This window comes from Budorcas taxicolor, chromosome 12, assembly GCF_023091745.1.
Source record: "Budorcas taxicolor isolate Tak-1 chromosome 12, Takin1.1, whole genome shotgun sequence".
In the NCBI taxonomy this organism is placed as follows: Eukaryota; Metazoa; Chordata; class Mammalia; order Artiodactyla; family Bovidae; genus Budorcas; species Budorcas taxicolor.
The window spans coordinates 11,848,307-11,873,341 of NC_068921.1; the positions used below are offsets into that span (position 1 = coordinate 11,848,307).

The 25,035-nt window shown below is 48.8% G+C and overlaps 1 protein-coding gene across 1 annotated transcript; it reads left to right on the plus strand.

Moving 5' to 3' along the window:
• The first annotated feature begins 1,547 nt into the window (after nt 1-1,547).
• On the plus strand, nt 1,548-16,210 carry RGCC (regulator of cell cycle). The gene is made up of 5 exons (XM_052649951.1): nt 1,548-1,636; nt 2,151-2,336; nt 11,361-11,468; nt 14,077-14,139; nt 15,842-16,210. The coding sequence occupies exons 1-5, from the start codon at nt 1,588-1,590 to the stop codon at nt 15,847-15,849; spliced, it is 414 nt and encodes a 137-aa protein (XP_052505911.1). The 5' UTR covers nt 1,548-1,587; the 3' UTR covers nt 15,850-16,210.
• Nucleotides 16,211-25,035: the final 8,825 nt, after the last annotated feature.

The window sequence follows — 25,035 nt, forward strand, 5'->3', positions numbered from 1 at the left end:
CGCTCCATTCTCTACTTTGCTAGAAGCCCTGAGCAGCTCTGAAACCAGACAGACCTGCCTTTCCATCACTAGGTGACTAGCATGCTACTTCAGCTCTCTGTGCCTCAGTTTCCTCACGTGTAAACAGAAGCAGTAATTCTACCTCTCAGGGCTGCTGCGGGCCTGAAAACGGTGCATGCCAAGACCTGCCCAAGGAGGCCTTTGACAACTGGAGCAAGACACCTCCCTTCCCTCCGAGGCTGGTTTGCGGGCAGACACCCTGGCAGCACCGTCCAGCAGGACTTTGAGTGAGGATGGCTCTTAAGCACCTGATAGGTGTCCCGAGCAACTGGGGTACTGAATTGTTCATCTTATTCTACTCTATTTTAGTTACCTATGGGCTTTCCTGGTTGGCTCAGCGATAAACAATCTGCCCGCAATGCAGAAGACCCGGCAGGAGCCCTGGGTTCGATCCCTGGATGCGGAAGATCCCCTGGAAGAGGGCATAGCCACCCACCCCAGTATTCTTGCCTGGAGGATCCCATGGACAAAGGAGCCGGGCGGGCTGCTGTCCATGGGGGTCTCAAAGAGTCAGACACAACTGAGCAACTAACACGCTCAGTTGCTTTACATTTAAGAAGCCACCTGTGCCAAGTGGCTACCGCCTTGGGGCAGCGCACCACGTAGGTCATTTAGGGTCAGGACTGGTCCCCTGCCAGGCGGCTGGGCGGGGTGGCTCAGTGTGGACCCTGAGAGGCGCCGGCTTAGCGCTGCATCCACGTAGTAATTTCTTCCCTGAACAAAGTCCTACCACGAAGACCCAGGACTGGAGTCAGGCCCCGGGCGCCGGGACGGGAACAACTGTAAAACCGCGGACTCTACCGACGTCTGTCCCCCTTGCCCTCAGCACTCCGTGCACCCGAAGTCCTCACGGGCCTTGGGAGCAATGGCGAGGGAACGCGCGGGAGGGACCCCTGCGGCTCCCACGAGGGTCAGGGTCTCCCACGGCTCCTGGCTGCTTTATTCTTCGCATCAAAGCCGGAGGGCTAGGCACTTCCCTTTCACAGATGAGGAAACGGAGGCTGGAGGAGCTTCAGGGCACCGGCAGGGAGGCGCAGCCGCAAATCTTGGGGATTCTGGTGGTGTCGCCAGAGCCACGTCCGTGGGGGCCCGTCGTCAGGGCGCGCGGGGGAAGCGGCGCGTAAATATTTGGGGCTGTAACCCGGGCTCGGGCGACTGGGCGTCACCGCGGTTCCCCGGCGCGCGCGTGGCGAGGGCGGTGCCCGGTGCCCGGGGTGGGGACGGAGGCGTCCGAGGCGCGGCGGCGGGGACAGACCCGGCGGCCCGGCTCCCGCGGCCCCGCCCCGGCCCGCCCCCGCCCGCGGCTATAAGACCTCGGGGCGCTCGGGCCGAGGCGACCCGGGCAAGGGCGGGCGGGCGCGCGGTGCCGGCAGCGGCGCGGCTGGAGCACTGCCGGGCGAGGGGCCGGACTGAGCGGGGCGCTGCCCGGGGAGGGGACGGCGCGAGCAGCACGCCCGTCTGCGCGACCCCGCGCCCAGACCTCGCAGGATCCCGGCCCCCCAGCGACGCGCGCCGGCGGAGCCCCCCATGAAGCCGCCCGCCGCGCAGGGCAGCCCCGCGGCCGCCGCGGCCGCAGGTGAGCGCCGAGGGCGGGGTGGGTCTCCTTGAACCCGGGCCTTGCAGGGGGCTGGGGGCGAAAGAAGCAGGGTCCCGCGTAGTCTCTCTCCATCCCTCCCCCTGCCTCCCCTCTGCCCCCGCCGGGCTGGGGGGCACGTCACGGGCGCCTCCTGACTCAGTCCTCCCGCCGCCCCCGGGGCCGCGAGCGCGGGGACCCGTCCACCACCCGCAAGAGCTCGGCCTTGGGCTTAGCGGCGTGACCTTTGACTTGCAACTCCCCCGGCTGGAGGCTCAGTTTCTTTATCTCTACAATGGGCGCGATGCTAGCGCGCACTTCAGGGGGCGGTGGAGAGTCGTGAACCGTAACAGCCAGCGGCCGGCGGCGATCGCGGGCTGCCCCCCACCCCCCGACCCCGGGCGGAGCGCAGCCCCGGTGGGCTGGCGACCCTGCGGTACCCCGCGGGCGCGGCGGGACGCGGGCCGGGGCCGCGGCCCGGCCCCCGCCCTCACCCGCGCCCTCCGCCCCTGCGCAGCCCCGGCCCTGGACTCTGCGGACGCGGGGGACCTGACGGACGCGCTGTGCGAGTTCGATGCGGTGCTGGCCGACTTCGCGTCGCCCTTCCACGAGCGCCACTTCCGCTACGAGGAGCACCTGGAGCGCATGAAGCGGCGCAGCAGCGCCAGCGTCAGCGACAGCAGCGGCTTCAGCGACTCCGAGAGTGAGTGTGGCGCCGCCTCGGGAGCTGTCGCGCCCCGGGCAGTCCGGGCGCCCGGCCCGCGGGGGAGCGCCCGCGGCTCGGGGTTCCGCGTGCTCATCGGGAAAGCCGATGCCGAGCGAGCCCCGAAGCCCAGCGCCGTCTCTAGGACTCTGGGAGTCTCCGGGGCCGCAGGGCCGGCAGGGCCCAGACCCCGGAGGGCGGTCCCCGGAAGGCAGGCTGCGCTCCACGCCGCCCGCCGGCAGGTGTCGGGACCCAGGAGGGCCTCCCCAGGGCGCCCTCTCCCCGCTCCTTGCCGCTCTCAGCGGCATCTTCAGAGGGTGTGGAGACAGCGCCACAGGCGTGGGGTCCAGGGTCCCCGGGAGGGCGCAGGATGGATGTATTGGTGAAACCGGGAGAGGTTTCTTAAGCTCCCGTTCTTGGGGTGTTTGAAACGCTTCTTGCACTTTCTCCTGGCCCTGACCCCCCCCCCCGGACTTGCTGTTACACTGTGCGCAGTTTTGAAAGAATCCTAGCACTGCTAAGTCCAAGTATTTAGAGAGTGTCCCTCATCCTTCAGGCAGGTCCATGACGTGAACTGCTGGCTCAGACTCCCCACCCGGTCTGGGGCTGGGGGTGGGGAGGAAGAGGGCGGGAGGGTGGGAGAGGGCCGGGGCGGGGGCGGGGGCCGGGGCCGGGGCGGGGGGCCGGTAGGGAGCAGATGGACCCAGAGCTGCTTCCTGCTTGCTTTCTCATGGTGGAGACCACCCCCAGGGTCTGGCTGCCCTAAATCACCTTGTTAAAAAGAGAGGCCACTTTTTCCAGGACCTCAAATGTCCTCTAAGGATTACGGATACTTGTTCAGGTGTCAGACAGCAAATTGGGTGACTTGTCAATCATCTGTGACTGTCGTTTTTCCCAACCCGGATGACTTACTATTTTTCGGAGTGAATTTTGAACACTTCTGGATAATTCTTGAGGCTTCATTCCCTAAATGAGTTACCTGCCTAAATGTCACTCCCTTTGCTGCCCTTGACTCTGGAAGTAAAAACAATAAGCTTTCCTTGTGATTCCCTTCTTTTGCGATCTGAAGCTCCTCCTTGTTACAGGGCAAAGATACAGTCTTGGACTTACACATGAGCTGTCCTCCTGAGAAGGAATAAAGAGCACTGGCCATCCAGTTCAGGCTTGGAGTCAGAAACTTAAGAGTTCCAGCTTGACTTGCCTTGGCAGCCCTGCCCAAGGGTTAGATCTAATTGCAGCTTTTGAGGTGAAAGGGAATGGAATCATCTGCTGTTAATTTTCCATTCTGTATGTTTGGACTTTGTTGCTAATGACCAGACCGCTTATTTTCAATTTCAAAGGGAAGTCGAACAAATTTTGAAATTTGTCTCAATGTACGCAGCCAAACTTAAATGTGTCTCCTTCTACTGGGGTACATTCATCAAGTACAAATTCTCTCCCCCGTGGGAAAGAAAGCTGGCACAGTGTGTTCAGGGCTGCTGTCTTGCAAAGAACAGCTCCATTCTAAACCACAGCTGCACTTGGCTAGAATAGGGCCTGAGCTCACTCATTCATGGGTGATTGCAACTCCCTCTGGGTAGGATTTCAGATCTGGGATCCGTTTTCGGGGGGCCTCAAAGAAAAGGCACTCGAAACACATTCTTAACAGCTTCTGGGGAGGTTGTTTGGAATGGTCTGTAGTTTTTCTTAGGGTGTGTGGACTTTGTTTTTTGCCTTTATTGTTAACTGTTAAACTAACCCTTGGTTTGGTGGTTAGAGAAGTAAACGGGAGGGTATGAAGAAGGCTTGGATGACATTAGTCTTTCCTATAAATGTGTAGTTTGGCCCTCGTGAGGCTGGTTAGAAATAGTCTTGGCAGAAGCGGTGTGTATCTAAATAGTCATTTCTTAAGGATGTGTAATACATGTCTTAATTGCCGCCAAGAGTGGATCACAGACATTTGCTATACTCATTTATCTGTTCAGTGCTTTTCTGTGGAAGAGTATTTGAGAGAGGTGGATCCTACTGAAATGGAGGGTCTCCCCAGCAAAAAGGAGACACCCTAGGATGATGAAAATAAGAACAGCTCTCTCTTGCCAAGCCTTTCCTGTGATTACTGTTATTATCTATTAGTCCACCATTAGCAAGCTCTTTGGTTTGCCTCGAATGTGCTATCTCCTACGTTCCCTACCGCAGTCCAACAATGCAGACCCCGTTGTCTCCTTTTTTTCTGATTAAATAGTGGAACCACTTGGACTGTCTCTAAGGTTTTGCTCTGTCACCGTGGCTGGTTGGCTGGTATGGAAACCAGGTCCTCCTGGATAGACTTGGACAAGGATCACGTGCCTGTTTGTCAATCATGGTCATGTTTGAAGGTGTCTCTTCAAGGCCGTGGCCCCCTTGCCGGGTCCATGGAGCCCAGGCTGAGCTCTGTTGGGGCCCTGCATGAGGAGTGGGCTTCAGTTTCTCTAGCTGTGAAATGGAAAGGATTCTATTTAATGATGCTGTTAGCCACCCGCTGCAGTATTCTTGGGCTTCCGTTGTGGCTCAGCTGGTAAAGAATCTGCCTGCATTGTGGGAGACCTGGGTTTGATCCCTGGGTTGGGAAGATCCCCTGGAGAAGGGAGAGGCTTACCCATTCCAGAATTCTGGCCTGGAGAGTTCCATGGACTGTATAGTCCATGGAGTCACGAAGAGTCGACATGACTGAGCGACTTTCACTCACTAGAAACATCCATAAGCTCAGGATTAGAAAGAAAATATTTGCCCTGTTTGATGTTTTTAAGAGAACAATAAAATGCACATGCCATGGTGTGTCCCATAGGCCAGATACATTTGGGCCAGTGTCTTGCATGAACATGTTATGTATGAAGCTCCCACGAAGCTCTGAACCTTTGGGACTTTGGTTTCTCGCTCTGTGCTTTACAACTCCATCACTCTGAAGACGTACCCACTGCACTCCTGCTTTTTTGAAGAACCTTTCTTTTTCTCTTAAAAAAATTTAGAGGGAAAGACAAATGTTATATAATATTACTTATATGTGAGATCTAAAACTATAGTACCAATGAACTTATTTACAAAACAGAAATAGACTTACGGACATGGGAAACAAACTTAGGGTTACTGAGGGCGGGGGAAGCAGGGAGAAGGATAAATTAGGAGTATGGAATTAACAGATACATACTACCGTATATGAAACAGAGAAACAGTAGGATTTATTGTGTCGCACAGGGAACTATATTCCATATCTTGTAATAACCTATAATGGAAAAGAATAAAAAAAGAGTATATATGTGTATCTGAATCATTTTGCTGTACACTTGAAACTAATACAATATTGTAAATCAGCTACACTTCAATTAAAAAAAAAATCGGTTGCTAGCATCCAAAGGAGAAAAACTAGACATTCCTTCTTTTAACCAGAGAAGCAAGTTACTTCCACTGGAGAGAAGAGCGGATGTTTAATAAGGAAATATGTCTTCCTGTTTCTACTTACAGGGAATCCTCCTAAGACTTGAAGAGGACCAACATAACAGTGGCAAGACAACTTCATGTTAGGAGTGATTCAAATCGGGGTTGATGAGAATTGTTCTTTTCTTCTAGATTTTGTTTCCAACAGATAACACCAGGCACTTTCGTGAGAGCAGTTTCAGCTTTAGCAGTGGAAGGCAGTTTGGTTAGAAGCCAGGGAGGTGAGGTTCAAGCCTGATCTTCAGACATGCTGCAGGCATGATGAACATCTTTGGTTTGAACTTAGCTTGAAAACCCTGTGGTTCTTTCAGTATTTTCAGCACTGTATGTGTATGTACATCATGACTTCTCAAATGTGTTCAATAACATTTTAACTCATCATATACTAAATTTTAACCAAGGTGTTAATTTATGATTCCACGGATTGATTTTACAGGAAGTTTCTCATATTAACTGGCACTTTAAAAGGTGATGTGAACTCACATCTTTGATGGCTTGGAGGTTCCTTTTTCCTCTGAGGGGGAAGTTTTTTGCTTCTTAACAGAAAAGGTCCAAGGTCTACTCTGCATGCTGGGGCTTTTATGATTTTGTTGGGCCATTGGAGGGAATGAGAAATTGGCTTCTCTAGCTTGTGCAACGGAGAAGGCAATGGCATCCCACTCCAGTACTCTTGCCTGGAAAATCCCATGGGCAGAGGAGCTTGGTAGGCTGCAGTCCATGGGGTCGCTAAGAGTCAGACACAACTGAGTAACTTCCCTTTCACTTTTCACTTTCATGCATTGGAGAAGGAAATGGCAACCCACTGCAGTGTTCTTGCCTGGAGAATCCCAGGGGCGGGGGAGCCTGCTGGGCTGCTGTCTATGGGGTCGCACAGAGTCGGACACGACTGAAGCGACTTAGCAGCAGCAGCAGCAGCTTGTGCAAGACCTGGATTGTCTGTATTCTTTGCCTCGACTGTTCCAGCTTGGCCCTGGGAGAGAGGACCTGGGGGGCACATGTGACAGGTAGCCTACTAGCTGATCTGACGTAAGAGCCACTGAGGCCAGAACTTGAACTTGTTCAAGCCAGGTTCGGAGCCCTCAGGGTGTCCTGGTGTGAGCAAGTGTCACTGGTGGACGTGTATGCATGTATGTGCTGAGTCGCTTCAGTCGTGCCTGACTCTTTGTGACCTTAGGGACTGTGGCTCGCCAGGCTCCTCTGTCTGTAGGATTCTCCAGGCAAGAGTACTGGAGTGAGTTGCCGTGCCCTCCTCCAGGGGATCTTCCCGACCCAGGGATTGAACCTGGGTCTTCAGTGGCTCCTGCACTGCAAGCACAGTCTTTACTGCTGAGCCACCAGGGAAGCTCCGTCACTGGTGGACACCTGGAGGCATATAGAGGGACCGAGGGGCCCCAGAAGAAAAGCTGGAACAATAGTGGTGAGACTGAGAAACAGTTTCTTATTCTATCAGTGTAGCTGTTGGAATTTAGATGTTGAGTGGGAGAGCTGACCCCCTCCCCCACCCCGCACAAACCATTCCCTGTGGCGAAAGGGAAACAGGTCCAAGGCTTTCTTTTTCTCAGTTAATTACTATGGTTTGCTTGCCTGAAACATGTGGGATTGTTCTATATTTACAGGAGCTCGGGGCCACGGTTACTGTCTGTGGTTTTCCTGCCCTCTGGAGTAACACACGCTGGTGCCAACCCCCAAATTACCTTTCTCCCCACCCCCAAACGAAAACAAGAAGTCTACCTTTTAAACAAGTCTTTGTTTTTGTAGCCAAGTTTTCCAAGCTTTGTGGGTGCGCCTATGGTTAAGATGTTCAAATATTTAATATGCTCACATTTCTTTTGATGATGTCTTAGCAAACTTGCTCCCTGAATTTGAGGTTCCTGGCTTCAGCGTGCCAGGTTGGCTTGCCAAGGACATTTCTGATGGGACTGCAGAGCTGATGGCGGTAGATATTGCCCTGCAATATCTAGTCTTGCCACCTGCTAGGGGTCCCCAGATCATCACTGCTGTATGTCCCCTTAGCCCTTATTAATGGCAGCGACTGATGCTGGGCGGCAATAATACATTACTATGCTATCAGCCGGCAACACGTTGCTGTCACTTGTCAGACTAACTGGCTGTTATTTTGCCAGAAATCGAGTTCTAGGGGAGTGAGAAGAACAGGAAGGCAACCTTTGCTTCCCTTTTAATTTACACTTAGGGTGCAGTCTTATTCACTGTGGAATGAAACTTCATTGGATAAAGGGTTGAGAGAGGTTGGATTACTTCTGTGTTGGTGGGATTGTTCTCGGGAGGTTTGTTCTAGGGAGCCTCTGAAGAAAAATTTTTTTCTTAAGAATTTTACTACTCTCTAAAGAAGAGGAAGAAGCTTGGCCCCAGAATCTGGAGTCTTTCTATTCCCTGGGGTGACCTTTCTTCTGAGCATGCCTTCCTCCAGTTTGTTGAAAAAATAAAGCCTGAAAACCATAGGCAGCATATGGAGCACCTGGGTTTCTTATCCCCCTTTCTTAAGAAAAGAAACTGAAGCTCCGAGACGAAGTGACTCGCACAGGGTCACACGGCTTCAGTGCCACACGGCTCAGGGGGACAGCAACTAGGATTTTTTTCTTCCCCCCTCCGTCTCATTGTAAGAGTAGCCTGACCTCATTATCAATGAGAGGCAACTCCTGATTATTTGAAAGGTTGGCTCAGTAGTTTGCAGCTGAATCTGCCAGTCAAGGAATAGTCAGCTTGTCTATATATTTCCTGAGGATGAGGAAAATACTTAGGTCAAAAAGGAATTCAAGCCTCAGGCTCTAAAGTGTGAGTGGTGAGCCGTGGTGATGCCCTGGTACAATGCGACTCTGCAGGTCCCCTAAAGCAACCGAGTTACCCGAGGAGTCATGAAGCCTCACCGGATTCCTGTTCCCTACCATTTTGCAGGGACCATCTCCACGTCTAGTTCATTACTTTCTCCCAAACTCAGTAGCACTTGGTCTACTTGGTGTGTGAAGCAAACAAATTGTGTGTGTGTGTGTGTGTTTTCCCACCCCCAAGGGGTAAGTATACGTCGATGTAAAGTTTCAAGGGAGTGCGGGCAGGACAGAAGTGAGGCCCAGGGCCAGGGCCCGGGTGCAGGACGGGGTGCAGGAGGGGGCAGAGAGGCAGGGTGGTGATGGTGGGTGGAGGCTGGGGTGCCGCCCGTGGCCTCGGGAATGGGGCGATGCTCGTGGGGCCCTTTGGAGCTGAAGGTACTGTCGCAAAGGCCTGCATGCCTTCCTCCTGGCTCTTGGGTCCGGGCTCAAGGCCTGCCTCCCCTGGGCTCTATGTGGTTTTCCTGCCCCTCGGGCTCGCTTCGTCTTTTCCCCACAAGTCTCTGAGGTTCTATTTGTGGCGATTCCCCTGCCTATTAACGAGGTGACAGGCGGTGACATGACGTGGTGGGTCTGCAGGGAGCACGACCGCTCTCCCATGTGTAGGGGAAAAAGGCCTTCCCTTGAGAAAACCGGCATCGCTCCAGAGTGGGCTCAGCTGACAAGCCAGCACGAGGGCTTCCCACTTTGAGTTCACCAAGTGCAAGTGTCCCGGGAGATAATAACAGAGGTGCCACCAAAACAGTGTCCCGTGGGCAAGTGAAACCGCCAAATAGGGCTAGGCCGGCTTGTTTATCACAAGACATTTCAGGCACGTCGGAGTTTCATCAGAGGACCCTCCAAGGGGCTCGGTGTGTCTCAGGGTCCAGGGACCATGCAGTTCTTCTCAAAGGACCACTATTCTGGGAAATACATTTTTGGGGAAATGTAAGCCTAACATTCAGAGTTTCAGATCTCAGTAGGTGTTGATCATCAAAGCCGCGAAAAAGGATTGTGGTCCTTTTAGGTGGCCCGGACTGGACCTAAGAAGGAAGAATCAACCTTGAGGGTTGTATGTGTTTGGAAAACTGAATGCGATGGGTGTGTCGGCCAGGAAGACAAGATGGCCTGGGACCACCTCCTCGGCCGTGGGGGACCTGTGAGGTGCGGTCTTTAGGGATGAAGAGGAATTCTCTTGGGGCCAGAACCCCCTGTTTCTGGAAGCCCTTTTTTATTCTGGCTGTCTCTTTTGTCACTGAGTCCTCTTCCTTTGAGTTAAGAGGAGCAAAGAAAGATGGTTTGCCTCCTACTGAGCTGGAGGCGATTGAATGAAACTGGGTGCATCCCGAGGAGGACAGGGAGCCTGGCCGACCATTGTAGCTCAGCTGCCCTCTTGCACCTGAGCAGCCTTCCCAGAGCGCGTCTGTGCTACCCCCATGCCAGGCTTTGTGTTTTGTTTTAACCAGGAAGGCTGTTCCTCTGTGACCTCAGAGGCCACATCCTGCTTCCACCGCCGGCTCTGCCTCTGAGTCTTTGGGTTGGTACAGCTCAGCCAGCAGCGCCCTTTCTGTGTCACCACCAAAGGACTGGGCTGGTTGGAGTTGGTTTCCTCTTCCTTGGCAGGACTCAGAAATAGGATCTCAGAACTTCAGAGCTGGAAGGGACTTGAAGGATCATTCAGTCCTCCTCCCCATTTTACAGATGGGTAAGCAAAGGCCCGTCTGTATAATGGCAAGGTGGACTGAGTCATCCTTCAAATCTATTCTGTAAGCAAACCCACCCCCACCCCACCCCCCCACCGCCAAAAGGAAATGGCAACCCACTCCAGTATTCTTGCCTCAAGAATCCCATGAACAGAGGAGCCTGGCAGGCTACAGCCCACGGGGTTGCAAAGAGTTGGACTTAACTGAGTGATCAAGCACACACATACAAGCAAGGGCCCAGAGACGTTGTCTTGTTCCAGGGTTCCCAAATGCTTTGTAGCTGAGATGATTTCCCAGATGCTCAGCTCAGCCTTGCTTTTCTGGGACCTTGCCTCGCTCTTGTTTTCAGGAGTAGGGCAATGGAACCACCCAGTCACCCAACGTATCTGTAATCCACAACCTCCAGGAGAAGAAATCTTTGTCTTTGACCCTCTAGCTTATCCCCAGAATACAGGAGCTCAGGAAAGACCATGACAAAGACTCTCTCTTGAGCAGTCAGGGAGGATTATTAAGTAGTGGGATCCAACCTTAACTTTGTATTTTAGGGGGTTCAGAGGGCTGAAGGGACATTTTTCAGGAAAGATGGTTCCTATGTCTCACATTCCAAGCCACCCTCCTGGCCTCCATCAGCCAAGCATTGGCTCAGCTGTCAGACACCTGGGCAGTGGGCACCTGTGTGTTGCAAAGGAGGCTGGTCTGGTCATGATGGTCCTGTTGACCCTTCTTTTTCTAGGGAAGCAAAGGCCTTTGGTGTGCCTGATTGGAGACACATACTCACACATACACAGGCATACTCTCCTGTCTCAAATTTGGGAGCATAAATATAAAATGGGCATGAACTTGGGCAAACTTCAGGAGATAGTGAGGGACAGGAAAGCCTGGCATGCTGCAGTCCATGGGATCACAAAGAGGCGGACACGACTTAGCAACTAAACAACAAATATAAAATCTGGAAATCAAAGTTTTTTTTTTTATAACTTTGCTCCCTTTAGAGATGAACAGGAGACTGATGAACCATTTCTAATGAGTTTTGTTTTCTTTCCTGAAAGGTGCTGAATCGCTTTATAGGAACAGCTTCAGCTTCAGTGATGAAAAACTGAATTCTCCAACAGACAGCACTCCAGCTCTGCTCTGTCCTTCTGCTCCTGCTCGGAAAGGTAAGTCTACTAATTGGAATGTGAGTTTTTTGGCTTCCTGATTCCCTCTTCTCCTCAGCCTCTTCTCTCTTCTGTCTTACCCCTAACCAATCTTTCCCAGATGTGCAAAACAAATAGAGAAGACTAGTATCTTCATATCTTGGGTCGCACAGAGTCGGACATGACTGAAGTGACTTAGCAGCAGCAGCAGTATCTTTGTACAGTACAGGGTGGAGTAGATTTTGTTATTTCTCAGAATTTTGATCAGCATGAAAGTGAAATTGGGTAACGGGTGGGTGGCAGGGGATGGGTAGCTCAGATGGTACAGAATCTACCCGAAATGCGGGAAGATCCCGTTTCAGTCCCCGGGTCAGGAAGATCCCCTAGAGAAGGGAATGGCTACCCACTCCAGAATTCTTGCCTGGAGAATCCCATGGACAGGGGAGCCTGGCGGGCTGCAGCCCATGGGGCCACAAGGAGTCGGACACGACTGAGCGACTAACACTTGCACTTTTTTATTTCAGGAAACCATGTAGAGAAACCATGGGAGGAAGAAAACGTATAGACTGTAGACGTTGTTTTCTCTTGTGTGTTGTTATCAACTCGATGCTAAATGATAATGCGCTCCTAGACTGGCTGGTTCTAGAATGTAAAACTCAGCAGTTAGGATTTGCAGAAAGTTGGGTTCTTTTTTTTTTTAATTGCACTAACTCTTATAAGAACGCTCTCAGATGACCAATTTAGCAATTAAATGGGGTCATCATTATGAAATAAGTGATGATCTAACATAATTCAAAATAGCAGCTTCAGCCTGCCTCTACTGTGATATTAATAGAGAAAGAAGTTTTTAAAGATGCATGAGCAGTTTCTTATATTCTGGAGCTAGAAAATAGTCTCCAGCCAGAGAGCTGAATGTTCTATTGGGCAAGTGCCCTTTGAAAACAAAAAGAGTTTTTTTTTCCCCTTAAGAAACGTTACAGTCACTGAAAATAGTTGCAGAATGCAATAAAAATGGAACATAGTTAAAAAGAAATATGAAGATTTCATCATTTTCTCACTCAGGCAGGAAGGCAGAATTTCTCCCTTTTTCAAAAGAGACCTTTTAAAGTTCTCCCCACATAGCGATGCTAGCAGCCCCTGGGAATTCCGCCATTGTCCAGCCCTCCGTCTGTAATGGATCTGTTGAATTGAGAGAGACAGAACAGTCTAGGAAAGTGGCTTAAAACAAGCCCATATTTGCTACCTGATGCTCTAGAGGTAGAAATTAAAGAGGGGGAAAAAAGCCCTAGTGGCAAATTGACTTTAAAAGCTAAAAACAGTGAGTTATTTGTAGCCAGCTTCCTAGGTGGTGCAGTGGTAAAGAATCCGCCTGCCAAGGCAGGAGACACAAGAGATGTGGGTTTGATCCCTGGGTCAGGAAAATTCCCTGGGTCAGGAAATGGCAACCCACCCCAGTATTCTTCCCTGGGAAGTCCTTTGGATGTAGGAGTCTGGTGGGCTCAGTCCGTGGGATCGCAAAGAATCAGAGGCGACTGAGCTCGAGCATGTGCTACTGAGGGGGCTGATTAATAAAGACATGCATCCAGAGAAGGCGTGAATGATGAGCTCTGGAGGAGAAACCAAGACACACAGAAAGAAGGACAAATCTTAGGATGCGGGTGGAACAAATGCACGGTGGGGCCTTGTTACCCTGTGTTGGCACCTGCAAGGCCACCCAGACCCAGGAGCCTCCTGTTGCCTTCCCTGTACCCTTTTGACAAGGAACAGTAGCGCTTAGTTAATTCCATCCTGGGGGCACCACGTGGGCTGAAGTATTGCCCTGGAGTGATAGTGTGAACAAGACTGGGTCAGAGAAGTTGAGCAGGAAGCAGGGACTCTGGGTGTGGATTCCACACACTGCCCTGCTTCCCGAATATTGTGGCTGCTAACTCAAATCCTACACAATCAGAGATTTAAAACTTTTAATCTTCCTTCCCTGCCCCTGTCTCACTGTACCTTTCAACTTGTTTGTTTGCTTCTCGGTTTTATTTATTTCTGGCTGTGCTGGGTCTTCGCTGCTGCGCACAGGCTTTCTCTCGGTGTGGTGAGCAGGGGCTCACTCTCCAGTGGTGGTGCGGGGGCTTCTCGTTGTAGGGGCTTCTCTTGCCGTGGAGCAGAGGCTCTAGGGACGCGGGCTCAGTACTTCTGGCTCGTGGGCTCCAGAGCCCAGGCTCAGTGGCTGCAGCACACAGGCTTCATTGCTCCGCAGCACGTGGGATCTTTGTGGACCCGGGACCCACTCGTCCCCTGCAGTGGGAGGCAGATTCTTAACCACTGGACCGCAGGGAAGCCTGCACCTCCCAGCTTTTAAAGTAGTGAAGAGAGATACTTCTTCCAGGCTGCTGGGATATGGGTGGGGCATGAGGGGATGATGAACTACAAAACCCAGAAAGAAACGTTTAGGCTAATCTGCAGAAAAAGCTTCTGAGTTGCCTGTAAGCAAACATTGGAGCAACCACTTAGGGTTTGTACAGGACACTATTTAATAAAATCTTGGCAGACAGAGAGATGGGGGTCATATAATTCTGGAAAAGTCAGATTCATCAGCTGTCTTGAATATAGAAACTGAACCTGAACTCTTGTTTTTCAGCCAAACTTGGAGATACGAAAGAGCTAGAAGCCTTTATTGCTGATCTCGACAGAACCTTAGCAAGTGAGTACATGCCTGGCAGTTTAAAAAACAAAACCAAACCAACCAGCACCACTGATAAAGTGCAGTAATGTTTACCAGCTTGTCTGCGGCAGGAAGTTATATCATAAGATGTTTTTAGGTTCAGAAGCAGGACCCTAGTGGCTCAGAAAGAAATCCTGAGGATAAGCTGGCATTGCAGTTGACTGCCTTTTCAACCAGTGAGAGCTTGGCCCCCAGAAAACAATGGCATTTTGTTTGAGAAGTGGAGAGTAAAGTAGTAGTTAGAGTGAGATTGGAGCCTTCCCAGCATGGTGGCCTCCCAGGCTTTTCAGAAAAGAAATCAGCTTATTGACCACCAAGTATTATACTGACTGATAAAGCTGACTCATCGGAAAAGCCCCTGATGCTGGGAAAGATCGAAGGCAAAAGGAGAAGGGAGTGAGACAGTTAGATAGCATTACTGACTCGGTGGACATTAATTTGAGCAAACTAAGGGAGAGAGTGGAGGAAAAGGAGCCTGGTGGGCTACAATCCATGGGGTCGCAAAGGGTCAGACACAACCTAGCGACTGAACAACATTCTACTGACAAACCAGAGGGTTCAATCTCAGGGGCCAGAGAAAACGTCACAAGTTAGATCCAGGGGGTTGATCTGACTTCTAGAGGGCTGGGTTCCCAAAGAGAGTATTGGCTTGGGGAGACCTTATAACCAAAGACCCACACCAGTTACTGAGAGACCTGGATTAGGTACGTGGTACCCTGTTTCCCATTTGGCAATTGCACTAATGGCACCCCATTCTCTGTGACCAAAATTTTTGAGAACCGAAGGTATCAGATCATAATTGCCATGGGGGTGCCTGGAAGAAAGGACCCTGAGAATCAATCCACACATTCTATTTCCAAAGAACAGGATCACAAGTGCCAGAAGGGTCAGGTGGAGTTTCCTGGATGACAGTTTCCACAACTTACCCTTGGGGGGCCTTTTTCAGTCACAGAGCAGCCCTGGAGAATTTCATCCTAGCCCCTTCCATTTTACAATGAAAGCGTCGGTTTTCCATATTTTATGCTGTGCTATGCTAAATAGCTGGATAGGATCTGAAAAAATAGACCCAAAACTGGTTACTTAAAAAGAATTCCGTTCTTAAACAAGGTTTCAGACAGACCTACTTAACATTAGGTGGAAAGTTCTTCTGCAGTTTCTGTTTACTAGAAGACTTTATCACCCATACCATCCTCCAGAGAAGACCAAGGTCTGTTCTGACAGAGATGATTGTAATTGCAACAGAATTTGTGTTAGACCCATGGAACATGCTTGTTGGTGTCAGGAAAATTGCAGCAGGCTGCCCAGTCATACCAGTTCTTCAGACGTACGTTACGGGGGAAGCCTGCCATTAAGTTTGGTGCTTAGAAGCCTGTCTGAGAGGTGTGCTCTGGTTAAGCATGTGTGCTAAGTTGCTTCAGTGGTGTCTGACTCTTTTTGATCTTATGGACCATAGCCCGCCAGGCTCCTCTGTCCATGGGATTCTCCAGGCAACAATACTGGCATGGGTTGCCATACCCTCCTCCAGGGTTCCTTCCCGACTCAGGAATCAAACCTGTATCTCTTAGTCTCCTGCCTTGGCAGGGGGGTTCTTTCCCACTAGTGCCACCTGGGAAGCACATGGTTAAGCATAGGAATTGTCAGCTTTCGCGAGTGGATCACCTTCTCTGTCTCCTATTGACAGGCATGTGAAACACGAAGTTCTGGGTCCTTCCATCCTAAGGGAGAAGTTTCAGAAAGCTCAGAAGACCTGATGAAATCGGCTACAGAATATGCTGCTGGAGGGGGCAGAGATGTTGCTCACCCACCACCAGGCTCGTCCTAAAAATACACTTTGGGTTCATCTCTGGGCCGGTTAGAGACTGACTTTGTTTACCTGCTTGCAGCGTATTAGAGCAGATGACTCACGCTAATGTTGTATTTCCTCTTAAAACATAGCTTCTCTGTAATTTAAAATGCTTTTATGAAAATATTTGTAATTAATTATATATAGTTGGAAACAGTAATATGCTTTCCCCATTATAATATATTTTTGTATGCAAATAAAGTTTGAACTGGAGTCTGTCTTTTGGAAGCCTTCCTTTGTTTTCCCTCTTGGTTTCTTTCAATATGTTTCCATCCAGGTAGTATTCAAGTGGAAATAACATACCTCTTGACTTCTAATGGGGACTCTGGGTGCTACCACGTTGCACTAGTCAGTAGGATGATTAGTGGGAAAAAGTGTTACTTTGAAGCTCATTCTGCACTCTAAAGGGAAATTCTGGCATACGGTTGGTGGGAAATTTTATTTATTATTTATTTTATTCTTTTTTTTTAATAGTTTTTTATTTTTTTAATTTTAAAATATTTTTTAATTGTAAAATGGTGGGAAATTTTAATTTGAGGGTTGTGGGGTTTTTTTTAAAGCTTTTTATTTTGTACTGGGGTATAGCCAGTTAACAATGTTGTGAGGGTTTCAGGTGAGCAGCCAAGAGACTCAGCCATACCTATACATGTATCCATTCTCCTCCAAACTCCCCGGCCATCCAAGCCCCCACATAACACTGAACAGAGCTCCCTGCGCTACACAGGAGGACCTTGGTGGTCCTGTTTTAAATATAGCAGTGCGTGTATGTCCGGCCCAAACTCCCTGTCTCTGCCCTCCATCCTTTGAAGACTGTGGATTTGATGGAAGCTGGGTTTCTCTGCTCTCTTCTCCCCATTTCTTAGCACCTGTTTCATCGCCATGGGCGCTTTCCTTCAATTAAAGGAAGCACCATGGGCGCTTTCCTTCCTAGGAGCACTAAGAATCCAGGGCAGGTTGGGGCAGCTGGAGGACTTCTAAATGGTGGTGCTCTCGCAAGACCTGTGTGCTGAGGCAAATTTGATGTACTGGCCTGGGTGCTAATGTCCAGGAGCTGGGAGCTGGAGGGGTCCCAGTGGAGCTGGGGGGTCCAGATGCAAGGTCTCCCATGCAGTAGGCTTGTTTGTAGAAGCCAATAGCCCCACCTCCCACCCCCTCCCTGCCTTTTATGGAGGATGGGGTGAGCCATGAAAACAGGCAAATCCGTAGTTTTCTTGTCTATGCTTTTCTACCCTTAAAACATCTGAAATAACCAGGCATTGCTTTGACACACAGAATCAAGTTATGTAAAAACTCCAATCCTTATGTTCCTATAGAACACAAATCCAAAACATAAGTACTTCTAATTTTACAGAAATCCATAAGGCCTTATGACTTTATTGAAACTTTCAAAAGATAACTACTAATTTGATCTGTTTTTTAGGGCATTGGCAAACTAAATTGCCTTTTCTTTAAAACTTTTCCCCAAATTTCTGGGAAACCTTTTGGGTTGAACCCAAATATTTTCTTTAATTCTTTTTTTTTCTAACTTTTAATTTTTTAGAAAATTTTATTTTATACCAGTGTATAGCTGATGAACCAGTGTTGTGATAGTTTCAGGTGGACAGCAAAGGAACTCAGTCATACATATACATGTATCCATTCTCCCCCAGACTCCCCTCCCATCCAGGTTCTTTATTTCTTTATTGAGATATAATTTACACACCTGAACATTCATCCTTTTAAAGTGTACACTTCAGTAGGTTTAAATTTTTTAGCCATGCTTTCTGGCTTGAAGGATCTTAGTTTTCCAGACCAGGATTGAACCTATACCCTCTGAAGTGAAATTGCAGAGTCCTAACCACTGGAAGCGTTGACTCATTGGAAAAGACCCTGATGCTGGGAGGGATTGCGGGCAGGAGGAGAAGGGGACGACAGAGGATGAGATGGCTGGATAACATCACTGACTCGACAGACGTGAGTTTGAGTGAATTCTGGGAGTTGGTGATGGACAGGGAGGCCTGGTGTGCTGCCATTCATGGGGTCGCAAAGAGTCGGACACGACTGAGCGACTGAACTGAACTGAACTGAACCACTGGACCCCAGAGAAATCCCACTTCAGTGGTTTTTAGTACCTGTGTTCACAGAGTTGTGCAGCCATCCCTGTCTAACTCTCTGTCTCTGTGGATTTGTCTATTCTGGATATTTCATACAAATGGAATCAGACAACATACAGTGTTTCGTTTCTGGATTCTTTCCTTTGCAAACTGTTTTCAAGGTTCATCCATGTTGTATGTGAATCAGTACTTCATTCCTTTTTATGACTGACAAATAGTCCACTGTATGGACATACCATATTTGTTTATCCATTTATTAGTTGAGGGACATTCGGGTTATTTCTACTTTTTGGCTAGTGAATATTGCTGTCATGAATATTCACGTATAAACTTTTGTGTGGATATATGTCTTAATTTATTTTGGGTATACAACTAGGATCAGAATTGCTCGGCCGGAATGCTCGACTTTTTGAGGCATTACGACCTTTGCACAGCTGCTGCACCGTTTTACACTCCCGCCACCCATGTATGAGGACTGCAGCTTCTCTGCACCCTTGGCAACCCTTGTTGTTGCTCATCTCTTTGAAGGTAGCCAGCCGAGTGGGTGTAAAGTGGTATCTTTTTGCGGTTTTCATTTGCATTTCTCTGATGACTAACGATCTTGAACATCTATTTATGTTTTTATTGGCCATTTGTATATCTTCTTTGGAGGAATGTCTGTTTACAGCCTTTGCCCATTTTTAAATGTTGTTCAGTCACTCAGTCGTGTCCGACTCTTTGTGACCTCACGGACCTCATGGATTGCAGCACGCCAGGCTTCCCTGTCCATCACCAACTCCCGGAGCTTGCTCAAATTCATGTCCACTGAGTCGGTGATGCCATCCAACCATCTCATCCTCTGTCGTCCCCTTCTCCTCCCGCCTTCAACCTTTCCCAGCATTAGGGTCTTTTCTAATGAGTCGGCTCTTCCCATCAGGTGACCAAAGCTTCAGCTTCAACATCAGTCCTTCCAATTAATATTCAGGACTGATTTCTATTAGGATTGACGGGTTTGATCTTGAAATCCAAAGGACTCTCAACAGTATTCTTTATTATTGTTGAGCTGTAGGAGTTTTCTATGTATTCTGTATACAAGTTCTTTATCAGACATATGATTTGAAAATAACTTCTATTTTGCAGGCTGTCTTTTCACTTTTTTATTAGTGTCCTTTGAAGCACTAATTTTATTCCACTGCTTTGTTTATTTATTTTAATTTTTATTGGAGTACAGTTGCTTTACAATGTCGTGTTAGTTTCTGCTGTACAGCAAAGTGAACCAGCCATTTGTATACATATATCTATCCCCTCTTTTTTGGATTTCCTTCCCATTTAGGTTGCCACAGAGCATTGGGTAGAGTTTCCTGAAACACTAAATTTTGATGAAGTCCATTTTATCTGTTTTTTCTTTTGTCACTTATCAAAAGTCCACTCTTGGTGTCATATCTAACCATTGCCTAACTGAAGATGACAGTTATTCATGTATTTTCTTTTAAGAGTTCCATAAGATTATACAGATCTTACATTTAGGCATCTGGTCAGCTTTGGTTTAGTTTTGTATGTGATGTGAGGGAGGTATCCAGCTCCACTCTTTCGCATGTAGGTATCCAGTTGTCATGTCATTATTTATCAAAAAGACTATGTTTTTCCCCTTGAATTGTGTTGATACTCTTGTTAAAGATCAGTTGATCCTATGTGTATGGGTTTGTTTTTGGACCTTCAGTTCTGTTCCAGGGATTTCTATGTCTGTCTTTATTTCCTGTACCACACAGTCTTGATAACTATAGCTTTATGCTAAGTTTTTAAATCAGAAAGTGTAAGCCCTTCATCTTTGTTCTCTGCATAATTGTATTGGCTAGTCTGAGTTGCATGCATTTTCAGATAAATTTTAGGTTGAGTTTGTCAACTTCTGTCACAAAGGCAATTGAGTTTTTCATCGAGATCTGTGCGTCAATTTGGAAAGTATTGCCATCTTAGCAACATCAAGTCTTCCTTCCAATTCACAAACATGAAATGTCCTTCAGTTTATTTATGTCTCTTAATTTCTTTCAACTATGTTTTGTGGTTTTCAGTGTGTGACTCTTGCACTTCTTTTATTGAATTTCTTCCTTTATTTAAAAAACTTATTTATTTGACTGTACCAGGTCTTAACATCAGCATGTGGGATCTTCCCTGGGGCATGTGAGATCCTCTTGTTCAGTTGCGACATGTGGGATCTAGCTCCCCGACCATGGATAGAACCTGGGCCACTTGGGAGTGGAGAGTCTTAGCCACTGGACCACCAGGGAGTCCCTGTCAAGTTTACTTCTAAGCATTCCTTTTGATGCTATTCTAAGTAGAATTGTCCTCTTAATTTATTTTCAGCTTGTTCCTTGCTAGGGTGTAAAAATACCCTTGATTTTTGTCTATCGATTTTGCTTTCTATACTTATTAGTTCCAATAAGGTTTTGCGTGTGTATGTGTGTGAGGAGTTCTATATACAAAATCATAGCATTTGCAAATGGGAATAGTTTTATTTCTTCCTTTCCAATCTGAATGCCTTATAAATTCTTGCATCACTGCCCTGGCTAGAGCTTTCAGTACAATATTGAAAAAAGTGGTGAGAGGGTGCATTCTAGTTTCGTTTCTGATCTTAGAGGAAAACTTATCAATCTTTCACCACTAAGTATTATGTAAGCTGTGAGAATATTTTCCTTTTTCATCAAATGAGCCCTTGATTTTTTTTTTTTTTTTTGTAAACATAATTTTCCCATTACCTGGAACTGTTTCTGTTTCATACTTGGGAATCTGTATCTGTTTTGGATAAATCTTCTCCCCCCGTCCCCAGCTCCCCCTGGGACACCGGTGGTGGCTCACTGCCACTCTGCCTTCTTATTACTAGCCTCTTTGGGATCTGAGACCCCACCTCATTTGGCAGGAACCTGGGCGCCCAGAGTTAGACATGCAGGGTATGCAGCTTTGTGGCCTTTTGAGAGGATAAGGTCAGTGGTTTGGAGACAAGAAGTGGATTCCTTTAAAAAAAAAGTGTTGGAAGAAGGATTGTTTGTGCTATAACTTCTGTTAGGCGAGTAATTGGGGACAAACAGGCTGTGGGCTGAGTCACAGCTTGGAGTTCTGGGAATGTTGAAAAAAGTGTTTTCTGTGTTCCCCAAGATGCATTTCAAGGAGCACGTTCCTAAGCTGTTTTGAAGACTAGGTATTAAGGTCATGTACTTGCAAAGGGCTGCATGTACTTTACTTAGAGATTTATTATGCACATAAATTACTCAGGGTTCAGTCTAAGGTGGTGGATCAGAAAGTCCCAAATATAGTGACTTAAACAAGATGAGAGTTTCTTTTTCACCAGTAGCCCAGAGGTGATCAGTACAAGCCTGGGTGAGTGGCTCTCTGGTTCAAAGTGGCTGCTCCTGCTCCTGACATCACATTTCATTCCAGCCAGCACAAAGGAGAAAGAGCAAGTCAAGACAGGCTTATTTCTTTCAGTGACGTGACTAGAAGGGACACAAATTACCTCTGCTCACACTTGCTAGTCCAGATCTTAGTCAGATAGTCATTCCCAGCTGTAACAGAGGCTGGGAGAAAAAAGTCTCTTGCTGGGCAGATGAGTGTTCAACTAAAATTTGAGGGTTCTGGAGTTCCCTGGCAGTCCATTTAGGACTCCACACTCTCACTTCTGAGGGCCTGGGTTCAATCGCTGGTCGGGGAACTAAGATCCCACAAGCCAGCCACAAGTCATGGCCTAAAAAATAAAGTTTAAAAAAATAATAAAAATAAAATTTGTGGGTTCTGTTATTAAAGAAAGAGAGAATGGGTATTGGAGGATAACTAGTCATTTCTGCCACAAAAAGTCAAAGACTTTGAGAAATCCTGCAGCCAGAAGACTTCTTGTGTGTGTGAAAAAGCTACCAACAATCCACAGCCATAATCCATGAGCGTTCTTTGGAACGAGCCTTGGGAAATGCCATTGTAGGGACTCTCACTCCACTGGGTTCCACTGAACTCCACTTCCTCCAAGACCTGCATGCCTACAGCGTGGCCCTTGCAAACTGCTTGACTGTTCCGTGGAGAGTGTCAGCCAGGGGAGTTTTCTGGAACAGAATAAGACCAGATTCTGAGGATGCAGAGCTGGTAGGATGTGACTAGTATGTTGCTGGGTTTGGGGATTTTCTGTCCTAACTTCTGGGAGGGATCACTAAAGCAAAACAAAATACATGACATGTGCCCAAAGTGAGAGGATCCAGTACCAGCTCACATGTCCAGACAGCAGCCAGCCTCCGGGGCGGGCCGGGGGAGCCGAAGATCCGTCTCCTTGAGGAATTATGGCTCTGGCGGGCTGTATCGGCACCTCTGCCCCGAGTGTGAGGAAGGACGTCCGAGCTGAGGGGCAGTAGGTGGTGATGGGTGGTCTGCAGACAATCAGTGGAGTGGGGACCCTGAGGATAGAATGTGCAGAAACCTCCTCTGGGATGGGCTGGAGGAAGGGGGAGAAAGTACAGGCTTTCAAACTAGACCATCTTAAGATCCCACCTAGCCATCCTGTATCCGGCTGATCTCCGGCACAGACGTTTTATTTCCTCACTTATAAAATCAGGATGTGAGTCCTTATTTTCTGGGTCACTGTGAAGACCAAATAGAGATGATGTAAAGCCTCTTCCTCCTCCTCGTAACACAAGGACACTGGGTTCCTGTACCCAAGTCAAAATCAAGAATCACGGTAACTCAGATGGTAAAGATGGAGAAGGAAATGGCAACCCACTCCAGTATCCTTGCCTGGAGAATTCCATGGACTGAGGAGCCTGGTGGGCCCCAATCCATGGGGTCACAAAGAGTCGGACAGACTGACACCATGTCTGGTGAGCCCAGAGGGAGCGAGCGGGGCAGGGAGAGAGCACCAAACGAAGGGCCGGGAGGGGGCCTAAGCCTCATCCCTTTTGGTGGTGGGCTCTTGGCCCCTCTTTGGGGCCGGTTTCCTCCAGGTTAAACCCAGGCAGGGGACTGACGTTCGTGAGGCTCTTCAACCCCTATAGTTGAGTGGGCTCTGGTCCCGACCTTAGACTCGCAGCTCTTCTCTGAAAAGCAGATGGGGTATTTTTGGCTTCTCGGTATGTGTTTCTTCCACACCCTTCTCCAAAATGTTTTCCTGTGCTAATTTATTTGGCCAAGGAGGTTTGTGGTGAGAGACACCAAACAGGAAATAGCTGTCATAGCTGCTGTCTGCAACGTTTGTTTTTTTAAGGCTTTCTCCTGTCTAGCTCACCTTCTCTGTGTCGCTCAGTATTGATTGAAGGGCAGGGTAAGTGGAAGGGGAAAGGGAAACACATTTTTAGAAGGGAACATTCTCCTTCTAGCTCAAAGTTTACTGAAGGGTAAGGATTGTTATGCACTATGGCAGGATTAGGTGGCTCCTTTCCGCCACAGGGCCTTTGCACATGTAACTCCCTCCGCTGGAATACCTGTTCTTCTGGTTTTTGGTTAGTTCTGCTTCTTTGGGATCAGCTCGATCACCACTTGCTCAGAAGGCCTTCCAGGCCCCCAGTCTAGGTTGGCCCTTGGTGCTTTTCTCATAGTGCCCTCCTCGAATGCACTCATCTCGGTTTACAATGACGTGTTCACTTGGGTGATTTATTTTTCATAGGTTTTTTCAGATTTATTTTTTTGGCCACACCTCTCAGCCAGGTGGGTTCCCTGACCAGGGATTGAACCCATGACCCTGCATTGGAAGCATGGAATCTTAACCACTGAACTGCCAAGAAAGTCCCTGGGTGATTTTTTTTCAGTTAATTTCTCTCCTCTCTCTTACAAGCAGGCCATAAGCCCCGCGAACGCAGGGACCATGCCTAGCTTGGCATCCCATGTGCTCTAGTGCACAGCCTGGCGGCAGGCACACAGGGAGTGCCCAGATCGTTTCTGTTGACTGAGTGAGTGAAACGTCTCACCTCTCACAGGCAGGCAGGCAGGCTGGGCATGACACAATGTCTGGGGGGCGTGTTCACCTAGTCCCCTCTGCTTGATCGCTGGGCCACCGTCCTCTTGCAGGTCACTTCTGCCTTCCCTTCTCTAGGGCCTTGCTTTCATCCTCCAAAGCATCTGAAACATTAACCCAAGGCCAAGACTGGTGCTGGGGGTCCATTAGAATGCTTTCCCCAGCTCCTTATGGTTTATTGGGGGAGAAGAGATGTCTGAAGACAGAGAACTTTGAGGCAAGAAGGAATGACTCTCTAACGGGGGAACCTCAGCCACCGTGATTGGCAGTGAGGGGAAGAGGAGAACTTCCTAGCTACTCCAGGGAGATAGATGTCTGCTGCTAGGCCGACTCTGATCCTGACACAATATTTACCTTTTCCTAGAGCTCGGATTGGAGTTGGTGATGGACAGGGAGGCTGGCGTGCTGCGATTCATGGGGTCGCAAAGAATCGGACACGACTGAGCGACTGAACTGAACTGAACCGAGAACTCGGCTTCTTAAGTCAGAGAAGTCTTCTGAACCCTGTTGCGGCCAGGACGTGGTGTCAGCACACCGTGGGTGTGTGTGAACGTATGTGGTGCATGCGAGCTTGTGTGCACACGCCTTTGGGCTTATGTGTGCTTGTGTATGCATATGTGTGTGGGTGTGTGTGAATGTATGTGGTGCATGCGAGCTTGTGTGCACACGCCTTTGGGCTTATGTGTGCTTGTGTATGCATATGTGTGTGGGTGTGTGTGAATTAAAAGGAAGGAGATAAAGACATAGGCTTCCCAGGTGATGCTAGTGGTAAAGAGCCTGCCTGCCAATGCAGGAGACGCCGGTTCAATCCCTGGGTCAGGAAGATCCCCTGGAGAGGGGCCTGGAAACCCACTCCAGTGTTCTTGCCTGGAAAATCTCCATGGACAGAGGAGCCTGGTGTGCTACAGTCCATGGGCTTGCAAAGAGTCAGACACGACTGAAGTGACTTAGCACAAGCATGCAGGCACAAAGATAGGAGT